This window comes from Salvia splendens, chromosome 5 (assembly GCF_004379255.2).
Source record: "Salvia splendens isolate huo1 chromosome 5, SspV2, whole genome shotgun sequence".
Lineage (NCBI taxonomy): Eukaryota > Viridiplantae > Streptophyta > Magnoliopsida > Lamiales > Lamiaceae > Salvia > Salvia splendens.
The window spans coordinates 11,159,455-11,184,372 of NC_056036.1; the positions used below are offsets into that span (position 1 = coordinate 11,159,455).

Below are 24,918 nucleotides of genomic sequence, written 5' to 3' on the forward strand. Positions count from 1 at the left end.
GTTGTTAGCTAGATTTTATTTGGGTCTTATGTAGGTTTTGTAGTAGTGGTATATAACTAGGTCTCAAATTCTTGCTAAAATGCTCAATTGTATTATTTGGCATTTAGAAGTTACATTGAGGAATTCAAGCTTATGAAACTTTAAAGTTTCCATACGATTAATTGAAAATTTGAAATGCACAAAATCAAGTTCGTTTGCGAAGTGCACACTTTCACATGCTAAGAAAAAAAGAGAATAATGGAATACATAAAACAAGACAAGTCACACGGCAGTGATGATTTGAAATTTGAATCATATCAGTCTGTACATTAACAAAAGATCTATCTATTTCTGGTAATCTAATGGAAGCTCTGCAAGAAACAACATAAAGCTACAAACCCAAGTGGGAAGATAATACAAAGTTTTCCTACATATTCCAAAAATCATCAATGCCCAATTCCACAAGGAGTCATCATCCTAATTAAGAAGAGATGCTACCACTTTCTCTTGGACATCAACTTGTTTAACAATGAAGAGGTTGCATTAAACTAAGATGAGGCTTTCTTGTACTTGCTTTTTTTTTTCTAATTTAAGTAACATCAGCTCTTGTCCTCGTCTTCGTCTCAACTATCCGGAGGACCCTCCTTCACAGTTGATGCACTAGTAGGGCTCTCTTCTTTAGTAGTTGATGTGTTTGGCTTGTCCTCTTCTTTAGAACTCGAATCCTCTGAACTACCGGGATGCGTATTAGGTAAGGCTGGGACTGGAGGTGTTGGTTTTTGAGGTGACAACTGAATCATCTTTGGTAGTTGATGTATCCTCCTCTGAACTTGAATTGTCTGACTCATCTGAGCTATCCGGGCTAGCCGCACCTCCACTAGCTATGGCCTCTGGGGGCTGAACCGGAGGCGCAGCAACTGTATCCTCATTCGGAGCTGATGTATTAGGCTTCTCATCTTTAGGCTTTTCCTCCTCTTTAGGCTTCTCCTCTTTCCGTTTTTGCTCCTTTGGCTTTGCTGGTGTGGTTTTAACTTCAAGGCATACCTTATCTAGTATCACAAGGAAATCGCGAACGACAGAGAATAATCGCAATCCTTCATCAACCTTACCTGAAGATCCATGAAAGTAATCCGCAGTGCTCTTGATGAGCGCGGTTATTCGTTTCTCTTCCTCTAGCAACCACCTGACATTAGGCTCAGAATTCTCCACAAAACTCCTCAATGAGGCTTGAAACCCCCTGTCTTCTCCCTCTATCGTCTGCATTTCCGTGTTGAGGAAATCCCGCGCTTTCACAAGTGCATGACCGAGCCTTCCAACTGTCCCAGTTAAGTTATCAATTTCTAAAACTGCAGCTCTTTTCACAACCTCGAGATCATTCCCAAGACGCGACACGGCCTGAAGACCGAGGCTCCTTAAATTCTCATCTGTATCTAGGACAGGACCGTTGTCAAGATCTTCAGACACAACGCTGGACATGCTTCGCATCTCTTGTGCTGCTCGAGCAGCTCTTATGCCTTCCCCTCGGATGATTTCTTGAACGACAAAGTGCAGCAACGTGGTTTTTCCGTCTAGTCCTTTCACATCCGATAACTTTAGAAGCGTGTCGAGCTTAAATGCTTGTGCACCACCACGAAACGTGCCACTGTTCATGCGATTACCAGTTTTCAGAACTGCTTCAAGAAGTTTGAGAAACAATCTGTTTTTATGCAGTTCTGTGCATGCAGCCTGCAAAATATGGAGAAATCATACAATTTTGGACACTTAACTGATTATAGTGTATTCATCTCAATTAGGCTTTCTTAATCCCTAGTTAGAGTTTATTAATCACAACTAGGATTTTGTTAGGCGGGTGAATAGAAGTGTGCCTCTATATTTATGAGTTCATCAACCTAACTAAAAGACCAGTTTTTACCAATGGAGTAGAAAATCATCATTCAGTCTTCTCTGGTTATTCGCTCACTAGCTTACATAATACGACAGGATATATTGATCCCGTGATTTCAGCGTTCATAGATGACGAGCAACAATATATCAGTAGCTTACCTCCAAAACCACAAAAGAATCTTTTAGTGTGGCTGACTCCTCCTCAAGGACGCCCATGAAAGAAAGACATTCCAGCCTCTTATACGCGTATGGAATATCAACTACGACCTTTAGAAAGCGTTCTGCAGGACCTAGCAGGGTCAAGTCACCCGTGAAGAGTCGCAGTTTTAGTTCTTCTTCAGAAGTAGGCGCCATCTTTAACAATGTCAGAATAAGTTCTGCAGGAAGCTCGTTACCTACATAATTCGAAACAAGGAGATCAATGAGGAATAACAATCTGTAGATAGTTTATCACAAGCTCGGTACCTGCATAATAATCTTTATTTCCATTTATACAAATGAACAGAGACAAGGGGAGGCAAAACAACCTTCTTCGAGTGCATCTCGGACTTCATCTGTAGTCACGCATAATGCCTTAAGCATAATCGACAGATTCTGTGCTTTCTTGGCATCAATTATTTGAATGAACTTAGGAGCCTCTTGGGCAGCATCTTTCTTTGCCGGAAGCTTGTTTTTACTAGCTGGAGCATATCCAAATAGGGTTTCGATCATCTCTTCATTGAACCTGTTGAGACGTCGTTATATGTCAAACGACAAGTTCACGGAAAAGTACTTAAACAAGCATTTAAATGGCTGAAAAACAAAACTTACTGGAAGGATCCGCCTTTGAGCTGATTCCAAACCATTGTATCATCAGCACTGGTATTCACCTTGTCCCAGAAAAAAGGTTTCAGCTTCGTCATAGAACCACCAACATCAAGATTTCCTGTGGAGGAGCTCGGTGCATGATGTGCACCCCTAGGAGGCCTCACGCCAGGAGGCTGTGGAGCACCTCCAACACCTGGAGGCGGTGGAGGTCCTGGCGCGCGTGGACCACCCCCCCTGGGGCCGGGTGGGGGTGGAGGTCCTGGAGGATGTGGACCACCGGGAGCTCTAGGAGGTGGGGGTGCTCCAGGAGCATTCATGGGAGGTGGGGGTGCTGGAGCTCTAGGATCTAGTGGACTCGGTGTACTGAGAGCTGCAGTTGGGGGCTGGGGAGGAGCCGAGCTAACTGGAGGAGGAGGAGGGTTGACAGGGATTATTCTTCCAGGAGGCGGCTTAAGAAGTGGAAATACCTGAGCAGAAATTGCTGTGGAGTTGGCAGCATCGTCTGCAGAGGTTCCGAGCGGATTCTCTTTTTTGGAACTGCTCAGAGTAAGTGCATCATTCGGAGAACATGCTTCGTTCGACTCCATAAATAAGTTTCCGCTGCTACTGCTATGGTTCAAATTGCCCAAAGACCGCGATTCCAAGTGTAAGGTCCTGCTACTTCTGGTGCTGCTGAAAGACTGACTATCGAGCTTTTCTTCATTTGACGATGTTCCTAATGTCAATGACTTCCGCGAAGAGGCTAAAACATTGAGGAAACAAGCATGGGTGAGAAGGGAACCAGTAAAGATAAGCCAAAAGATGAGTTATGACAAGAAAAAGCATTATATACCAATGGAACTGTCGCTTAAGGCTAAGCTGAGGAGAGCTCTCTCATCGGTTCGACCTGCTGCAAAGCTACCCCCGCAGCAGAAATAAAAAAGCAGAATAGAAACAATAAAGGTCAGGGACGCAGTTACACCGACAGCAAGCATGATGGTTGGGACTGGATCGGCTGGTTCTCTGGATTTCTCATCTAACTCACGCCGTCTGGGAGAAGATGGTAAAGATCCCAAGTACTTGGCATTGGAAGTTTTCAAATCCTTCTTCTCTCCTGTGACAGGAAGCACTAGGTTTTTATCCCATACACAATCTACAAGGATTTTCTTAACCTGAGGGCACATGACATTGCGAGCATCCTGGGTCTTTACTCTCGACGACCCATCATAAAGCTCCTCACGACGAACTGACCTCTCTTTTGTGAAACATAACTCAATATCCTGCAAGGTTTTCTTGGCGTTTGATAGCTCGTTCATGCAGTCACTCTGTAGTGATTCTGCCTGCAGCAAGAAAGTCTTTTGGATCAGGATCATTTGTGCAGCACATCGACAAAACTATATTTCACAGTTGATGACTTCTTAGAGCAGTTATTCCCAATGGGGGGAAGTTTGTATAGAGGTAAACTATTACAAGTGTCACATTAAGTTAACTTCCATTAAATATCATATGATCAAGATGAATAGACATCTATCATCCTTGAGCTTATAATGTGCATGACTGCATCCATGTGTATGAGGAGATCTCTCACCAAACTTCACCTTTAAGAGGAAAGTGAGCAAATGTACCTTAAAACCCTTGGCTTGAGAAATAAACAGAGAAGAACAATCTCAATCCATTAATCATAAACCAAAATTTTCCCCCATTTGGCCTAATCTTTATACTATAATTCATTCTTAGTCTGCAATGCGGTGAAGCAAAGTTGTAAGGACATTCAGGATGAAAAACCAGAGAATGAATTATGACAAAGCAAACTTGACAACTTTCCAAATTAGGATTATGATGATAAACAAGAGAGTTAATTTAGAGGTGGGTACCATCTCTTGATTGATCTCCCCTGCGTCCATCAGAGAAGAAAGTAAGGTTTCTTGGTCCTTGCTTTCCACACCCATCACCGATGTAATCGAAAGCACAAACACAAACGACATATATATAAAATAAAACCTCCTCTTATAATTATCATTTGAAACCTCATATTCGCTATTCTGCAAAATGCTTCTCATTGCATTACAACAATTTCATATTCTGCTCCTTCAAAGATTAACCACATTTCGATGATACTTCATTCCTCAAGAACGGATTTTTAATCCTTTTCAAATCTAGGCTGCCCACCTCAATATTTCCACCAAAAAAATCGGAATCATGCACAAAACCGAAATGATCAACAATCTTGATTCTGACTTGTACAAAATGTGGGAATTTCCGAGCAAATGCTCCAGTTTGCATGAAGCAAAAGGAGGAGCCGGAAAAATTCCAAGAAACAGGGCGATTAAATAGGCCCAGAAAAATGGAAATGAAATTATTGAATGTGAGGTGAGGGGTTTCGTGATCAACCAAATGGGATTGAAACATTAACATTTACGAATTGATGTTTAGTTGATGAAGAAAAAAATGGATACTTTCCCTGTGCGTGGAAAGGCGTCAGACGAAATCTGACCAAAAATGGAGGGTATGTTTGTTGGTTCTTTTCTTGTTTCTGGTGCACGAAATTTTGTTGCGAGTTTCTTTATGTTATGTCATTTTTAGCGCGAATATGATATACCCTGCCTTGCTTTTTGTAGTTTAAGATTTATCAATTTACTCTTTCAAAAATGAAATGAATACGTGATGGAAAATCTTCATTCATTCATATCTATCCTTACATTCTTATAAGGAAATTATTACAAAGTTTATATACCATATTTACATACGTTTATGCATATATGGTAGGACTCTCATATAAAAGATTAAAAATAGAGTTATCTTACAACTTTAGTCTTAGCTTATGATTTCTAACATAATGAATCAGTTCATTTTTATCCTAAAAGTGATGGTATCGTTACATTTGATTGTAAAAATGATTTTGACCCAACGAATAACATAAATACTAGTAGGACGTACATTAACACTTCAACTAGACTAAAGTGCATTTTTTTTCTAAATATATTAACATTTTAATTACATTTATCTCTTAAACATATGAACATTCTACGATTTTGTTCTAGAACATTCTGTTGGCTAGTTGTGGGTCATAAACATTGTTAGTATGCCTTGAATCCGTATAGTTTGCTGCTAGCTGAACGGGGGGTCTCGCTATAACATGTTTCTATTTTAGGTCTTAATTTTGTATTGGGCCTAGCCCGTCGTTTGTGTGCCTATTTATATAGAAGTAGGGCGCATAACTTTGTAGTATGAAAAACAATCTGAATACAATCGGTTCTCGGTTTCCGCCCGTGGACGTAACCATAAGCATGAAATTGAAGAATTGATTGTATTAGCATTAGCTTCAAAATGTATTGATTGTTTTTATAAAAAAATAGTAAATGACAAAATATTTAACAGATGCATGATTGAATTTAAAAAGTCGTTTTGCTACGTGGACAGTTTCACGATTTTGTCAGTGTTTTATGACTAGAAACTGAAAAACAAAAATTATCACTTGTATACAAACTCAAAAATTAAGTACTATAGTACTGTGATATGACTAATATTATTTTTAACACGAGGTATTAGTTAAAAATGAAATCCAATAGAATACAACCATCAAAATTTTATCTTTATTCATCCCTTGATTAAATTGGAAGTGCTACATCACTGTCAAATCAAATACTCGTATTATATTCAACTAAAAAAGTAATAGTAAAATTATAAAATATACGTCTACCATAAAAAAAATAAGAAAGAGATTTCTACGGTCTCAATTCAAAATAAAATAATTATCAAGCTCCTTAATAGAAACAAAATACAAATGAGAGTTAGAATAGTTAATGATCTTCAACTAGAACATGCTTTTTGCTTATTAATCGGAAGATGTGAAAAGCAAAATATTCGATATCGATGGCCACAAACTTGAACAGATTCCCACGGAATTGATTCTCTGCTTTATAATGCAGACAGGTGTAGCCAAGTTTCCATCGTTTCCCCATTACACACGACCTTAGATGAGTAGCAAACAAATCGAGATCCAATTCGAAGACCCCAACCCCCACAAATGGTGCCAACCGCTGAAAGAAGATGCGTTCGCTGCCCTAACTACGCACAAACCAGGATCGCTCTTCAGCCCTTCCTTATTCGGTAAATTCTTCGATCCCTCAGATGCCTTCCCTCTATGGGAGTTCCAATCCGACGAGCTGCTGCCCAATTCCGCTCACCGCAGCGTCGATTGGTGCCAAACTCATACCGATTTTATCCTCAAAGCAGATCTCTCTGGTTAGTAGCCATTTCAAATCACCTTGTTACTTTTTGCCCTAATTATTTCTGAAGAGAATTGTGTGATTAGGTAATAGGCATAGCAGTGTTGAAGTTGCAGTGGAAAATGGGAAGATTATGGAGATAAGTGGGCAACAAAAAGAGAGTAAGAATAGGAAGTGGAAAAGCAGCCAGTGGTGGGAGCATGGGTATGTTAGGAGGATTGAACTGCCTGAACATGCAGATTCGAGGAAAACTGAAGCTTATATCAACAATGATTCTCTGCTAGAGATCAGAATCCCCAAACTTCCCACAGATTCTGATGCATCATCAAAAGGAACTTAATTTAACATATCATCAATTCTCTCTCTCTCTCGTTTATAATTTATTTCATGAAAAATCTCTCGTCGAGTGAATATGAATATGAATATGAATATGAATATGAATATGAATATGAATATTGAATAGAGACCACCTTTTTCTATACTGAGCGTTTTTGTATAGTATAGAATACAAATTATCGAAAGCCCACATTTAGAAATGGAAGCCCATGCTAGTAGGTTATAGTCTAAATTTTGAGAGCTTGAGCATAAAAATTTAATGTCCCACATCCAATTTTTGGCCAACCAAATTTAACATATGTATTTTCTTAATACACTGTGCATGAATCGAGTTTAAAATAGTGTCAAACATGCCCATTGCCTGACCCATGACTCTAAAAGCACGAACCATTATATACTGATAATACACAATAAAATAGGTTATTAAAATGTTTGGTTAGTAAGCCCACCACAACAAACAGACCTTGGGCCATAAAATAACGGGCCCAGAAGGCAGCCCAATATTTGCTTTCAGTAGCACTTTTTAAATAGAAGTGACTAATTAACAGTGTACAAATTCATTGTTGAAATGTATGACTTGTAAAAATTGGAATTTTCGCCCTTTGAACAAAGGTCAATAATTCATTTAACACTTAGTATGATCTAAACATTAAAAATAATTATTCATTTCTATTTTTGAAAATTTTCCATCAATATAAATATCTCTAAAAAGTTGTTGAATCATATTATATAGTCCGTCAGTCCGATAAGTGGAATGAGCTGTGCATCTAACCAATTATGTAATAATGTTATGACGTTTATTGCTATCACTAACAACAATAAATTATTAATACAATGCATTCGTTGGTCTGATAGAAAATGTAAGTTTAATCAAACAATATTCCCAATTAGAGTTTATAACACGCAAATTTTTCAAACAATTCAGATTCTTTGGGATACCGGATACTATTGGACGACAATATTTGGATCCAATTATCTAAACATATACAACATTTTTACAAATACAAACAAAATTATTGATAGAAATAAAATATAACTCATGATTTGAAATTGCTGAAATTACTATCGATCAGCTTATTTTAATTATACCTATGTTTGTTATTATTAATAGTACCTCATCGAATATATTCGATGTTGCATGAGTGAGAATGCCAATATGCCATTATATTATTTAATTTTATATAGTTAGCAAATCCCCCAAAAAAGTAGTGTAAGTAAGAAGTCATTCAGTCAGAAAAGGGCAATAAGTGAGCATCAATAAGCAGTGGAGTGTGTGAGTTGGAAAGTTAAATCTTAATTCCCATGAAAGTAATGCACAAGCTGAGAGGCGTAAGTGCGTTTGTAAAGAAGAAGCATCCATCCATCCATCAGTTTTTCAGTAAAGTTGAAAATAAAGAGCTTCAACAAACGAAATAGATAGATGAACAACTCTCTCTCCCCTTATTAATTAATTAAATTAAATTATTCTGTGTTTGTGTATTAAGTTTCCACTCGTGAAAAAGCTGAAAAGTGTAAATTCTTGTCACCCTCTTCAAGCAAGGGGAAGAAGAGCAAGGCATGATGAAATGATAAGATTTTGCAATTTGGAAATGGTTTTCGATTCAGTAAATATGCTGCCACTGTTATTACTCATTTTATGCAAATGATTTTATATCATCAAATAGTATTTTTTTTATATAGAAACAAATATAAATTTAAAAATTGTTTCATATTTTTTCTCTCTATTAAGCTGGCATGAGAGGGGATTTAAAGGATATATTATAAATATTACTCCTAATTAATTTGCTTTTGTATTAAACTATCGGGAGAACAAACTATTTATTTTACCAAAAATATATAGTAGTACACCTTCATTAAGAAGCTATCTATGATTAGTATGATAATGAGCTAATGCGATTGGGTGATATTTCGACGTCGCATGTTTGCTGAATATAAATGATATTGCAACATTGTTTTAATTTGTTGTCATACCTTGTAATAAAGAGGTTGTTTATCATGGGCACATGTTGTGATATCAGAGCTGTGTATCTGAGCATATGCGCATGTATTATATTGTACAATGTGATTATTGAAGAAAAATGAACAAATATCATTATTCAGGTTGAAGAAGATACTCCCAAACTTGTCAAGCCCAGTCAATGCAATTAACCCCACACATTAAGTTGCACTGTCAATAATTCGCGAATACCTACGCTATCGTGAGTCATCTCGCGATCCCGTCACCCACGAGCAACTTCAACAAGATATAATCGAATACATTTGGAAAAAAATGACTACAACATGTCTAAATAATTTACAAGATACTCCATAATAAATTGAGAAATATAAAAACTATGTTGTGACGCTCTTGAACAGAGTAGTGGAAAAATAAATTTAAGGAATGAGTCGTGGATGACCTGATATTTCCACAATTGATGTTGGCCATATGTGTTGTGGATCGGCAGGAAAGTCTGAGTTGAAGTCAAAATCGGGCCCGTTAAAATCATAGATCTTGTTGTGCAGGTAGTACAATTTATTCTCCAAGTCAAAATCGAGCCCATTAAAGTCTGACTTGATGAATGCGACCCGATTTTAGATAATAATTTTCTCCAAAGTCACTTTATTCTTTTTCACATACGTGATTAAATATGCAGGGAGTACATTTTATTTAATTAATTTGTTTATTTATAAAAACAAAATAAATTTATTTATTAAGTTAATAAAATAACATTTCAAAGTAACAAATATTAATATAGTTAAAAATATACTACTACTTTTGATGACCAGTTTGATTAAGAGCATCCACAGTGGTGCGGATGTCCCGGCGGACGTCCCAAAAACACCTCCTGCCACGTCATAAGGACTTCTCACTGCACAGTGGCAGACATTCCCAAAGACATCCTGACGGACTTTTCACAATAATAAAAAAATTATAAAATAATCGGGACATCCGCACTGACGTCCGTGGAGTCAACGCAATGGCGGACGTCCGCAAGGACGTCGCGACGGACGTCCCAGGAACGCCGCGGAACTCCGGTGTCCGCAGCGGACATCCGTATCCGCGTCATCGTTGCACAATGGCGGACGTCCCGCGCGGAACTCCGGCATGCCGGCCGGACGTCCGCCATTGTGGATGCTCTAACAAATGGGTCAAAACTTAATTGATTGTAAAAATTAATACTAACATCTACGTAACTCTTTGGACTAACTCACTAACATTATACTACTGTAATTCGAAATTTGATTATATGGATTCCGTGCCCATGGGCATTTTCGTCAAGTCAAATTTACAACGGATCTCTCTCTATTGAATCAGAAACAAATTTCAAATGACGCTTACCCTTCTCTCTCTTGCATTCAATTCTTCCTCAGTTAAGCTTCACATCTCAACATAATTACCAGTTTATTACTCAACCAGTGACAATACCCAAATTTTCCTTTCCTCCAATTTTTACAATCTAAAGCTTCTGAAAACGAATCAAGAATTTTCACTGCCAAAATTCTGTAGTTCGACATTCCAATTTCTCCTTTGGTGTTTTGTGTTTTGAGTTTTAAACCTTTTTCTATTCTGATCCCTGCAATTCATAGCAATAATGAATTTTTTGCCGTAGCTTCCATTGCAATAAACCACGGTCCCACCAGCAAATTAAACCGTCCGCCTCTCGCTATCTCTCTCTCTCTCTCACACACACACACAACCTCTACATACGCTCTTCATTCTAATGGTTTCTAGGAACCAGAACAAGGCTCCTTCCAGTCCTTCAACAGTGAGTTTCTCTTCCATTAATGTAAATCTCTTTTTAAAATTTTCAAATTCGTAGGTTTTCCCCTTTTATTGTTGTTGTTGTTGTTGCTTAACTTCTCGATTTTCTACATTTCTGCATATTTTGTTTCTATATAAATTCCGTTACTCTCTTCGCAATTTTTGAGGGAGGAATTTTCTGGGATTATTCTGTTCTATTCTTGCTGTTGTGGTTTTGTTTTTGTACTTTTAAGTTTTTCTCTAGTCATAACTTAAACGATATTTCGGTTTAATGTTATTGTTGGGTGCTGATGGTTTATGCAGAGAAAAAGTAGTAGTATCGATGAGGGTTCCATAGAGAAGAGGAGAGGGATTGCTAGCACAAAAATGGCACCTAACACTGGAACACGAACTCAAACTCGTCAAGCATTTTCGGTGGTAAATGGGGGCCAAGATCTACCACCACTTAGTGCGCCGCCAAGCAATATTGGCTCTGATTGTGGTGCAATTGAGTTCACAAAAGATGATGTCGATACCTTACTCAACGAGAAGTTGAAGAAAAATTTGAACTACAGGGTACGTTGCAGTGGAGATTTCAGTTATTAAGTAGTAGTACTCCATATGTTTTTGGTTGAGTGCTTTGGCAATGAGTTCTTTTATTATAAAGTTTCATGCTTGAATTATAATGTGTTACTCTTGTGTTTCAGGAGAAGAATGACAAAATGATTGATTTCATCAAAAGACTTAAGCAATGTATCAAATGGTTTCTGCAGCTTGAAGCAAACTATGTTGAGGAGCAGGAAAAAATTAAAAAACTGTTGGAATTGGCAGAAAAGAAGTGCAATGATACGGGTATGTTGGTTCTTTGTCTTCTCATCAACATCGTTCTGTTCTTACTTCAGAACTTATAAATGAAGTCCCAAAATTTACATAATTGTCCCTTTCCAGAGTCGATGATGAAGGCCAAGGAAGATGAATTGAATTCTATTATTATGGAATTGAGGAAAAATTTGGAAGCATTGCAGTCAAAGTTTGCAAAGGAGGAAGTTGACAGAGTGGTACGAGCCTTGACATGCGTTAAAAGTAGTATCGGTTTTGTGTTTTGGATTGTCATACTAAACTGTAAAATGAATCTACTAGGAAGCATTAGATTCTTTGGCTAGAGAAAGAGACTTGAGATTGGCCGCAGAGAAATTACAAGCTTCTCTTTCTGAAGATCTCAGGCGAAGTCAATTGGATAATGCTAGTGCTAACCAGAAGGTAAGTAGTTAATGCTTGTAAATTTGAAGTATGATTTCAGAATTGATTTCATCTTAGTGTAACAGTGTAACACTAAAAATTGTCATCATGTGTACTTCCTTCTGCAGATTCAGTCACTTAATGATACATACAGGCGGTTACAAGAGTTTAATACGAGTTTGCATCAATGGAATACTAGGCTTCAATCGGATCTTGAAGCGACAAATACTACGCTCAAACGTGTTCAGGAAGAAAAGGCAGCCGTTGTGGAAAACCTAAGCATTTTGAGGGGCAACTTTACTTCTCTGCAAGAGCAGCTTAGTTTGTCACGAGTAAGGTTTTTTTTGGGGGGGATTGTGCTCTTGGTCTTATTTTCATTAGATCTGTTCTTTTCATCTGATATGAAATGCTTAGGAAATTCATCATGTTCCTAATATAAAGAAGTGGAGTTTAATTGCTTTAAGGAAAAGCTCAGTTACTCTTAGATCTATGTATTTGGGTAGTGGAAGATTGGTCTGAAGCATTGCGTTTCATAATAGCCTGTGGGTGGCTTTTGGTGTTTACCATATTATGTCACTTTTGTTGGGGAATATAGAATTAGGAAATCCTATTAGAATGACTTGGATAACTTAGAATCGTGTAGAACACTTTCAGATCAAGTATTTTGAGTGTATCAAAATCAATGATCGGATAATACTAAGTTCTTAGATTATTGTTACTCATTTCTGTCATGTATTTAACCAAAAAACCAACAGCCAAAGCAGTTACCACTAAACCGCCAAAGCAGTTAACTAATCAAACTGATCCAAAACAGTTACTAACTGTCTCAAACTGCCAAAACTGTTGCCACCAAAATCAGATTAGAATAGGAAAATTCAACTGAATCAACCGAATTAATTCTCAAGAATTAAAGTGCTAACACACTAAGAGTGCTAATACACTAAAATTCCAACATTCCTCCCCTATTTTAGTGTATATATAAGCTTGATCAAATAAACAAAACAGAAAACAAAATTATGCATAAATGAAAATATCTCAAGGATTGAATTTCCATTTTAGTATAGTAAAGTACAAATATTCGAATTATAAGAGTGGTCTAAGACTTGAACTCTTACAATTTCTTTGAATATCAGTCTTAAAATACACATAACTTTCCAACTAATCAATCTAAACCTGACACCTTAATAACAAGTCTAGTGTCCATATCCTTCAATAAACATTTATAAAACTAAGTCCAGAGCTTTATTGAAACAACTTGGATTCCATGTTTATATAGGTAGCTTTTCATCTTGTCCTGCCAAAACAATTTGTCAAAAAAGCCATTAAGAAGCAAAGCTTCAACCTCTTTTAAACTGACAGAATAATACACATACCTCGGATGGTTTGAACATGTGTCAATCTCACATGTTTAGGCTTTCCACATTGAATTCCACATCTAACATCAAGTTAAAAGGGAATTGGGTATCCCAAACAGATAAGATTAGATAGACTTGAGCCCCACCCTTTTAGCAGATTTGATAGCTAAATCTTTTGCCAAGCCTTTGGTTAGATGGTCTGCCAGATTTTGTTGTGTCCCAACAAATTCAACTGAAATGACCCCATGAGTGATCAGCTCCCTAACCATGCTATGTCTGACACCTAAATGTCTAGACTTCCCATTGTAAACTTGGCTATACACTTTAGCCAAAGTTGCAGCACTGTCACATCTTATTGAGATAGGTGATATAGGCTTAGGCCATAAAGGAATTTCATATATCAAATTCCTAAGCCATTCTGCCTCCTTTCCAGCTGCAGCAAGTGCCACAAATTCTGATTCCATAGTAGAATTTGTGATACAAGTTTGCTTCTTTGAAGCCCATGAGATGGCTCCACCTCCCAGCAAGTAAATCCAACCACTAGTAGAGGAATGATCCTCTAGATTTGTTATCCAACTTGCATCCGAATATCCTTCCAAAATTGAAGGAAAATCACAATAACACAAACCATAGTTTATGGTTCCTTTGAGGTACTTGAGTAACCTCCTCACTGCCTGCCAGTGATGTATACTAGGATTATGAGTAAACCTACTTAACCTTCCAACAGCAAATGCTATATCAGGCCTAGTGTTGATCATAGCATACATTAAGCATCCAATTGCTTTAGAATATTCCAATTGGGAAACTGTCTTACCTTTATTAGGCAAGAGTTTACATTAGGATCTATAGGAGTGCTTACAGAAGTACAATTTCCATAATTGAACTTCTTCAAAACTTTCTCAATATAATGAGATTGTGTAATAGAAATCCTGTTAGGTGCTTCTCTTTTTATCCTAATCCCCAATATGACTTCAGCCTCACCTAAGTCTTTCATAGAAAACTTAGATGATAAGAACTCCTTTGTTTTATCTATTTGGTCTTGGCTAGTACCAAATATAAGCATATCATCCACATAAAGACAAATAATGACTCCTTTACCAGATTTGTCAAGCTTTGAATAAACACACTTATCAGCCTGATTTAGAAGAAAACCATTTGATAAAATAATGTCATCAAACTTTTGATGCCATTGCTTGGGTGCTTGTTTCAAACCATATAATGACTTAATCAACTTGCACACCTTGTGTTCATTTCCTGGTAAGGTGTATCCCTCAGGCTGCTTCATATAAATTTCCTCATCCAAATCACCATTCAAAAAGGCTGTCTTGACATCCATTTGGTGAATGAGGAGTTTATAAATAGAAGCCATAGCCACTAGCAATCTGATAGTGGATATTCTAGCCACAGGTGCATAGGTATCAAAATAGTCTATGCCCTCTTTTTGTCTAAATCCTTGAATGACAAGCCTAGCTTTGAACTTGTCTATGGATCCATCAACTTTCATCTTTCTTTTAAAGATCCATCTACACCCCAATGGTTTGCAGCCAGGGGGTAAATCAGTTAATGCCCAAGTGTTATTTTGGAGAATAGAATCCATTTCATCATCTATAGCCTCTTTCCAAAATGAGACATCCCTAGATGACATGGCTTCTTTGAAAGTCTTAGGATCCTCTTCAATAATAAAACAATAGGGGTACTGGGATTGCAGCTCATCCCTTGATCCTTCAATGAGATGGATTTGAAATCCTTCATCCAGGTTACTTTGATTCCTTGGCCTAACACTCCTTCTAACCCAATGTTGAGTTGAAGGTTCCTCAGATTGTTGTTCAGAGATTACCAATCTGTTTTCAGAATTTGAAAACAAATCCTTAGGCCTTGAGATAGATGTGAATCTATTCTCATCAAAGATTGCATCCCTTGACTCTATTACAGAGTTCACAGAAACAGACTTATTTGGTTCTAGAACATAAAACCTATAAGCCTTGGAATGATTTGCATATCCAATAAAAATGCAGTCAATTCCTTTTTCACCCAATATCCTTCGTTTAGGATCATTGAGTCTTACCACTGCTCTGCAGCCCCACACCTTAAGATAGTTTAAGTTTGGAGGTTTTCCAAACCACAACTCATAGGGTGTTGTTTTACTTTTCTTATTTGGGACTCTATTCAAGAGGTAACAAGCAGTTAATATAGCTTCTCCCCAAAATCCCTCATTTAGTCCAGAATATGAGAGCATAGACTTAACCATTTCTTTCAAAACTCTATTCTTTCTTTCTGAAATCCCATTCTGCTGTGGTGTATAAGGGGCAGTAGTTTGGTGGATTATTCCCACTGATTCAAAGTAATGAGGATCATAATACTCACCTCCCCTATCTGACCTAAAGACTTTTATACATTCACCCTTTTGTACCTCAACTTCTGTTTTGTACACTTTGAATTTCTCTAAGGCTTCATCCTTAGAATTCAGCAAATATATATAACAAAATCTAGTTGAGTCATCAATAAAAGTAATGACATACTTTCTATTTCCAATTGATGGGGTTGAATGAAAATCACAGAGGTCACTGTGAATCAACTCTAGCAGTTTTGATTCTCTCATAACATCACTAAACGGTTGCCTTGTTATCTTTGTTAACATACATGTTTTACATTTATCTTTGCTAACATTAAAGGCAGGGATTAGGCTACTTTTAGACATTTCAATAAGTCTTTTATAATGAACATGTCCTAACCTCTCATGCCACAGATTTGAAGTTGATTGTTCATTAGTGGTGATCACATAAACAGATTTATCCTCAAAAGGTGATTCAATGTTTAATCTTAACATTCCATTACATAAATAACCAAAACCAACAAACACACCATGTTTAGATAAAACATATTTATTTACTTCAATTACTTGTTTGTAGCCTAGGTTATTTATTACAGTACCACTCATTAGATTCTTTCTAATAGTGGGAACATACAATACATCTAATAGCAACAATTGTTTTCCAGAAGTAAACACAAGTCTAACATTTCCTATTCCTTCTACTGATTCACTAGAGCTATTCCCCATCCTGATCACTGATCCATCAGAGATCATCTGCAAAGATGTAAACCATCTTTTATCCTTGCATACATGGTTTGTAGCCCCAGAATCCACCCACCAAGTGAGTTCATCATCCTGTACATAGAATGAACTTGGTGTTTCAGAAACATAATTCTGAATAGAAATGTTAGAATTAAGTATGTTCATACCTTGAGGTACATTGAGATCCTTAGATCCACCAGGTCCAGAATTGGAATTTGGAACCACTGGTACTTGTTCCAGTCTTGAATCCCTTCTTTCCAGACCTACAATCTTTCTTAAAATGGCCTGGTTTTCCACATTTCCAGCAAACATACTTTTGTTTCTTATTATCAGAGGATTCTCCTTGATTCATATTCCTTTTCCCTTTAAACTTCTTTCCATCTTCTATCATGTTGACAGACGATGAACCAGCAACACCCTTTTCCTTGTTCTTTTCCATCTCCTGAATCCTTAAAGACTCTTCTATCCGGAGATGAGAACCAAGTTGCACCAAGGAAAGTTCTTCCTTTTGATGCTTTAGAGTGTGTTTGAAGTCTTTCCAAGAGGTGGGCAATTTATCAATGACACTAGAAACTGATATGGATTCATCCATATGCATCTGGTGTTATTGAAATTGTCCAAGAATCCTTAGCAATTCATTGTATTGTTCCATTACTGGTCTAGAGTCTAGCATCTTATAATTATTGAAATTACTAACAAGAAATTTCTTGCTAGAGGCATCCTCTGCCATATATTTAGACTCTAGAGAATCCCAAAGTTCTTTGGATGATTCAACATTTTGATAAATATCGAAAAGAGAATCTGGCATACCATTAAGGATGTGCCCTCTGCACACATAGTCATCATTTTCCCATTTCTGCCTTCTTCTTGTCTGTTCCAGAGATTCCTCCTCTGCAGGTTCAGGCATTGTGGTGGTGAGAACATGAACAACCTTCAGGGTGGTAAGCAAGAAGTGCATCTTCTTTCTCCATCTTCGAAAATCCACTCCTTCAAACTTCTCCAATTTTGTGAATTTTGCAGTCATATCTCTAACAGAATCATGTCCAGTCATCTTCTAAAATACTTGATCTTTGTTGGGGAATATAGAATTAGGAAATCCTATTAGAATGACTTGGATAACTTAGAATCGTGTAGAACACTTTCAGATCAAGTATTTTGAGTGTATCAAAATCAATGATCGGATAATACTAAGTTCTTAGATTATTGTTACTCATTTCTGTCATGTATTTAACCAAAAAACCAACAGCCAAAGCAGTTACCACTAAACCGCCAAAGCAGTTAACTAATCAAACTGATCCAAAACAGTTACTAACTGTCTCAAACTGCCAAAACTGTTGCCACCAAAATCAGATTAGAATAGGAAAATTCAACTGAATCAACCGAATTAATTCCCAAGAATTAAAGTGCTAACACACTAAGAGTGCTAATACACTAAAATTCCAACAACTTTCACAACAATGTGGTCTGTGGATGGGTTTTTTTGGGGATATGTGATGGCCAACCTCTGTCATACACTAGAAAAGATGATATTGGTTGGTCTGTCACATTAGGTTATTACATGTTGTGCTTTATTGCTGAAGTATCCTTTTTGGTAACCCTCAAAGAATTTAGTATTGTTTATTATAATTTTCTTTTTTGCTACTTTTTGCATGGTTTTCAAGCTAGGTTTAGTTCCATCTGTACATCTTAGAGATAATTCCTGTTTTAGTTTAGTTTAGTTTGTTGCCTTTAGTAGTCTCACATGAGAATGCCAAATGCACAAATAGTTGTGTAGAACATTTTTTACTTGAGATTGCATATAGTGATAGCACTTGTAACACATCCTACTTCATTGAACTTATTGATATCACTTGCTCAATTGGTTTGTTATGGAACTGTTACTCAAAAAATCTTTTGGTTGCCAATCACTAGAACACTAATTAATAGCAATTGATCGAACATTATCTGAAAACGGCCCATTTCATACTTGATTTTCAAAGGCATCCCAAGATGAGGCAATCAAGCAGAAAGAAGCACTAGGCAGTGAAGCTTCACGCTTGAGAGGCGATCTGCAACAAATGAGGGAGGACCGTGATCGACAGTTGGCACAAGTTGAAGGGTTACAATCTGAAGTTTCAAAATACAAGGAATTTACTGGAAAGTACGCAGCAGATTTGGAGACTATGAGCACTAAAACAGTGAAACTGGAGGTTTGCTTTTCATTTGATGTTTCTCAGTTGAAGGCTTGAAATTTTTTTGCTTATTGGATACATTAATTTTGTTTCAGTCAACATGCTCGGATCAAAGTGAGCAAATAAGAAGATTACACGAACAACTTGCTTCCGCGCAACAGAAACTGCAGGTTGTTGATTTTTCCTTGCTTTGTAATTATACCAAGACCTTTATAATGTATGCATAATGAACTTTATTTAACAGAAATACCTTTGTTTTTGTTTAATCCCGCCATTTCCTTTTTTCCTCTCTAGCTTTCTGATCTATCAGCCATTGAAACAAGATCCGAATTTGAGGTGGACAAGGCAATGATTCTTGAGTTGAAAAGTCGTCTAGCTGATGCAGATTTAAAGATTGTCGAGGGAGAAAATGTTCGCAAGAAATTGCATAACACTATTCTGGTACCTAATTTTACAAAAACTATGTGATGTTATATAACTAGTTTCATATTTAAAATTTAAGATTTTATCTTTTTCAAATATTTATTTTTTTGATATTCTAGTCTAATTAGAATCCTTGTTAATGCAGGAGTTGAAAGGGAATATCCGTGTATTTTGTAGAGTGAGACCCCTGCTTTCTGATGATGGGGTTGGAAATGATGTAAAAGTTGTTTCATTCCCAACATCAATGGAAGCGCAGGGTCGAGGCATTGATTTGAGCCAAAATGGTATGCCCATTTTCCTAAATCTTTGTAATATAATATATATTCTTAGTATATTAATAGTTCTCGTATCAATATTTTCCTCTCAATTTTCTACGTTTTGTTTTCTTGCAAGGGCAAAAGCACTCTTTCACTTTTGACAAAGTATTCGTGCCTGATAACTCACAAGAAGATGTTTTTGTGGAGATATCACAACTAGTTCAAAGTGCGCTTGATGGATATAAGGTAGTACTGTTTCTACTGAACTCAAGGATCATTTGCTCTTAAATTTATAGATACCTAATATTTTACTAGAGTTATGGTTGATCACTGATAAACTGATAAGAAAACTCTACCAACTTATTAGTAAATTTGAACAGTCACTGATATGCATGTCAAAATTTGATACAGTAGTTTTTATTAGGACTTTGGACTCTTCAAAAGGAACTATACTCACGTTGTGAAACTTCATTTGCCTAAATGATGGAAGTTGCACATAAGTGCTCATTCACAACCTATTATTAATTTGATTGTGTTTCATACCAGGTCTGCATATTTGCCTATGGGCAAACAGGGTCTGGTAAGACGTATACAATGATGGGTAAGCCAGGACTACTAGACCAGAAAGGTTTAATTCCACGGTCATTAGAGCAAGTATTTCAGACAAAACAAATGCTTGAAGCCCAAGGATGGAAGTATGAGATGCAGGTGTGGACGAAACTGTGGTCTTTCATTTATGCCTTCCAAAGAATATGTATATACATTTTGGCTAAAATATTTACATGTTCAGGTGTCAATGCTTGAAATATACAATGAAACAATACGTGACCTGTTATCAGCAAACAAATCAACCTTTGACGCATCACGAGTAGAAAATGCTGCGAAGCAATATGCTATCAAGCACGATGCAAATGGCAATACCTATGTCTCTGATCTTACAATTGTTGATGTCCGCAGTAGCAGGGAAGTTTCCTATCTCCTAGAACGGGCAGCACAGAGCAGGTAAAATACAAATGCATGTTTACTATCTCCCTGTTTCTTCCTTTTTCTTTTGAAAGACTGCATAAAAGCATTTACAAAGCTATATGATGGTTTTGGGTTGCTAATTTTTTAACCAAGATATTGATTTTGTCATACTTGCATCCTGAACTTATCTATTTAGGTCTGTTGGCAAGACCCAAATGAACGAACAGTCTTCAAGGAGCCATTTTGTCTTTACCCTAAGAATAGTCGGTGTTAATGAGGTATTGCTATTTGCTCCAAAATATGCCATTTATTCCTTTTTGCAAGTTGCTGATACGTATTATTGTGTGGTTTAGAGCACTGATCAGCAAGTCCAAGGTGTTCTGAATCTCATTGACCTTGCTGGTAGTGAGCGTCTTTCCAAGAGTGGATCGACTGGGGATCGTCTTAAAGAAACTCAGGTATCAGAAGCAAGAGCTGCCTTCAGTTATTCTTGCAAAGTTTCTTCCACTATCAGACTAATATTTTGTTATCAACAATCGATCAGGCCATCAATAAAAGTTTATCATCACTAAGTGATGTCATTTTTGCCTTGGCCAAGAAAGAGGAGCACGTTCCATTTAGGAACTCCAAGCTCACTTATCTTCTCCAGGTACTTCTTTAGCCTTGCAGCGAGACAATATTATTGAAAAGCCCATGCATTTTAAGCATTTTTGCCATTTATTAAACACTTGAACTTTTGATGTTGTTCATATACAGCCTTGCTTAGGCGGGGATTCGAAGACTCTGATGTTTGTGAATGTTTCACCGGATCCTGCATCTGTGGGCGAATCACTTTGTTCGCTACGGTTTGCTGCAAGGGTGAATGCTTGCGAGATTGGCATCCCAAGACGTCAAACTAATCTAAGATCGTCAGATTCTCGATTGAGCATTGGTTGACTGACTTTTTGTTTATGGGATGGGATTACACTACATTTTAGATTTAGGAAAATGTGTTTGTTTTGAAACTCATAACAAATGACTGAAATCTAACTGCATTTGCATTTAGTTTGTAAGGTTGAAGTGATTGGCTATATAACAGATATAGGGATAATATACAGCATCAGCCATTCTATTTATTATTCATTTGTATATTTATCAAGATTTTGTATGTGCTCTTCGCAGATGTTCTGCTTATTATTGATTAGGGTTAATTCTAGTTGTAATAAGATTTTTGAACATACATGTCAAGTATATAAACAAAACCATTAAACAGAGTATTAAATTATAAGCTATAAAAAATAGGTATAGGTACGTAGAATCAAATTTGTAAGGTTACTACCAAATTCTATCAAATAAGACTATTTCACATAGATGAGTATATCCTCTTTCTTGAATATTTGATTGTTCTAATGGTAATGATGAAATCACAATTACTTTGTTCTAGAATTTGCTAATGATAAGAGCAATTAGAGGTTGATTTTAACCATTCTACTTATAAGACAGGTGCCACAAAATCTTGCACACGCTGAGGTAGACATGCATCTAAAGTGAGTTGAAAACATCCCACATATTTAATTAGATTGTGACTCAAAAAATACAACGGCGATCATTTAATTCATGACTGAAAATATAGTAGTAGTAGTAATAATAATTTGTGTTGTAATGTAAGATTTCCATGCATCAAGCCAAGTCTCCACTGACCACTAAGAGCACCCGCAACGCGTGCCGCCAGCGTTCCGCGTGCCGTTCCGCCGCGGAACGCATTGCGGCGCACCATTCCGTTCCCATTCCGTGCCAGGTGCCGACGGCACGTAACGCGGCACGGTTTGTGCCGCCACGCGCTGGGGCGACGTGGCGCTCCCCGCTTCGTGCGTGCTTCCCACTCGCCGGCCCGCGAGTGGGACACGTCAGCAGATGAGGCAATAATTAATTTTTTTTTAAAAAAAAATTGATTTTTAAAAAAATTTTTTAACGGTAATATTACCGTTTTTTAAACTTTTTTAAATTTTTTTTTTATTTTCTTATTCTATAAATACACCTAATTTATTACATTTCACACACAACTACACATCTACTCTTCCTAAATCAACATCAATTCCTCTCCAATTTTCTATTTCAATCTCCTTCACAAAATGTCCGGCGACGGGAATTACGGCGGTGGCGGCTCCGGTGGGTGGGATCTCAACGCGTTCGGCGATTGGGAGACCATGTACAACACACTTGGTGGTTCCGGGTCGTCGACGCCGGGCACCCAGGGGTCGGCGACGCCGGGTGGGTACCAACCACCCACTTTCGATGTGGATGCCTACGCTCGACCACCCGGCTCGCGGCTTTCTCAGGGTTTGTCCCAGATTCGAGAGGATATCCCCGTTGAACCCACCTAGGGAGGAGGCCGAGGCGGTGGAAGCTCTAGGGCTGCGTCTGAGGCACCCGAGGAGGAGGAGGAGGAACTGGAGGATCTGGGCCGGCATCCGTACAACAACGAAGAAACTAAGGCGGTGTACACCGCCTGGCTCACCGTCTCGTACGATCCCATCGTCGGGAACCAACAAGCCGCCAAGTGCTTCTGGGAAAAGGTCCGTGATGTCTACCACCAGACTAAGCCAAAAGGGGCCCGGAAGCGCAAATATACAATGCTCCGTGCTCACTTTGGCCGAGTCGACGTACAGGTCAAAAAATTTTGCGGCATCTACTCGGCCGAAGCGGCAAACTACCAAAGCGGAGCTTCGGGCGCCGACATTCTGAGGGCGACTTTGCGCGTCTTCTACCAGGACACCGGTCTACAGTTCAAATATGTTGATATTTGGCAGCTCTTCAAGGACGATGAAAGGTGGGCAGGCGGTGTCCGCTCGAGCTCGGGCTCAACCTCAAAGCGCACGAAGCACACGGTGAGCGGCAACTACTCGTCTGGTGACACCGGTGAGGCCAGCGAGGGTGAACCGCAGGTGTTTGGGGGTACGGGGGATCCAACGCCCGACAAATACGGGGGATCCAGCCGTGGGCGCCGTCGGCCGCAAGGGACGAAGGCGGCTAGAGCGAGGAAGGGCCGAGGCGAATCAAGCCAGTCGGCCTCGGGATCGGGCTCGCGGGGAGGCTCGGACACACTTATGGTGGAGTACATAACCGCCACAATGGCGGACACTTCCCGCTTCTCGTACGCCCAATTCACGGCCTGGTGGAACGGAATTGTGCATACGGCAGGACTACTTGGTCTTCCTCCTCCCCCTAAACCTCGACCGCCTCCGGAGGATGATTTGCCGGCGGAGTAGTTTTTTTATTTTCCCACGTTTAATTGTGTGTTTTTTATTTTGTGTTTTTTATTTTTTTTAGGATTTTAATTGTGTGCTTTTTTTATTTTTTTAAAGTTTAAGTTGAATTTTTTTTTAATGTTGTGTGCTTTTTAATAAAGTGTGTTTGTTTTTTATTAAAGTGTGTTTATTTAAATTGAATTGGGTTGGAAATAAAAAAAAATGAAATTGAATGAATAGTAATTTAAGGAACGGTTAAGGAACGGAGAGTTGCATGTTCCGTTCCTTAGTTAAGGAATGGAGTAAAAAAGTACAGTGGGCCCTCAAATAGTGGTTTAAGGAACGGTATAGGAACAACGTTGTGGATGGCCTAATCATAAAAGATGGGATATAAAAATTTATTTCTTTTTTAGTTATTCAAAATTTTACTCTTTATACCTAGGGATAGAGAAGTTTTCCTTTTTAATTTTTCCTTGTGTGTCCATATGGCAGATGTAATTGAAACCTCTAATTATCATTTACTAGTAGTAAACATTATTAGATTCAAATATGAAAATTTAACTATTCCACACTCTAAAATAGTATTATTCTCTCGGTACAATTTATAGTTGTTCAAGTGGTATACATCATTCCATGTCAATTTAATTTTTAAGAGCATCCGCAGCGGTGGCGGTTGGCGCCACCGCCGTCCGTGCCAGCGGCAAGGCGAAGGACCGCCACCGCTGCAACCGCGCCGCTGGCACGGCGCTGCTCGATGTATCGAGCACGTCCGTGCCAGCGGACGCACACGTGGCGGTCTCCCATTCGCCAACGGCATAGCCGTTGGTTTCAAACATTTTTTTATTTTTTTTAAAAAAAAATCGGATTTTTATTAAAAAAATCGATAAAAAAAAAAAAAATTCACTTCCCCAAAAAATTATATCCGTTTATAACCGTTTTTCCCCACTTTTTAATTTTTTTTTATTTTTTTTACCCCAAAAATACACACTTTCATCTATAAATACCCCCAATTTCACTCCAAAAAATTCACACTTTCACTACACAATTCTCATCATCAATCTCTCATATCCATTTTCATCTTCCTCTCACACCCTACAACACCACTATGTCCGGTAACGACGACAACCCAAGCGGCTCTCACGGTTGGAACCCCGAATGGTTCGGTTCGCAACCGTTTCATAGTCCGGAAACGGAATATTCGGCCCCTCCTCTCACCCAAGATTCGGGCGTTCCGAGTGGCTACCGGCCATACCCAATCGACGATCAAGGTGC

General features: G+C 38.1%; 3 protein-coding genes across 4 annotated transcripts; 2 read left to right on the forward strand and 1 right to left on the reverse strand.

Annotated features, from left to right (window-relative positions):
* Positions 1-298: 298 nt before the first annotated feature.
* Positions 299-4,610, reverse strand: LOC121803316 (formin-like protein 5). Its single transcript, XM_042202997.1, has 6 exons — positions 4,524-4,610; positions 3,503-3,989; positions 2,674-3,412; positions 2,391-2,587; positions 2,023-2,258; positions 299-1,704 (listed from the first exon to the last, which is right to left on the reverse strand). Exons 1-6 carry the CDS (start codon positions 4,596-4,598, stop codon positions 727-729), a joined length of 2,712 nt encoding a protein of 903 aa, XP_042058931.1. The 5' UTR covers positions 4,599-4,610; the 3' UTR covers positions 299-726.
* Positions 4,611-6,588: 1,978 nt separating this feature from the next.
* On the forward strand, positions 6,589-7,357 carry LOC121802435 (21.7 kDa class VI heat shock protein-like). The gene is made up of 2 exons (XM_042202110.1): positions 6,589-6,894; positions 6,965-7,357. Exons 1-2 carry the CDS (start codon positions 6,627-6,629, stop codon positions 7,216-7,218), a joined length of 522 nt encoding a protein of 173 aa, XP_042058044.1. The 5' UTR covers positions 6,589-6,626; the 3' UTR covers positions 7,219-7,357.
* A 3,196-nt stretch (positions 7,358-10,553) lies between these two features.
* LOC121805395 (kinesin-like protein KIN-14N) lies at positions 10,554-21,566 on the forward strand. 2 transcript variants are annotated; one of them, XM_042205227.1, is made up of 17 exons: positions 10,554-10,981; positions 11,260-11,511; positions 11,643-11,787; positions 11,884-11,993; positions 12,076-12,195; positions 12,303-12,506; positions 18,582-18,791; positions 18,869-18,943; positions 19,068-19,214; positions 19,342-19,480; positions 19,590-19,699; positions 20,000-20,161; positions 20,244-20,455; positions 20,616-20,697; positions 20,773-20,877; positions 20,964-21,068; positions 21,176-21,566. In XM_042205227.1, exons 1-17 carry the CDS (start codon positions 10,916-10,918, stop codon positions 21,353-21,355), a joined length of 2,424 nt encoding a protein of 807 aa, XP_042061161.1. In that variant the 5' UTR covers positions 10,554-10,915; the 3' UTR covers positions 21,356-21,566. The 2 variants fall into 2 exon arrangements, with proteins under 2 accessions (XP_042061161.1, XP_042061162.1); XM_042205228.1 differs by having other exon boundaries at positions 10,554-10,960.
* The last annotated feature ends 3,352 nt before the right edge of the window (positions 21,567-24,918 follow it).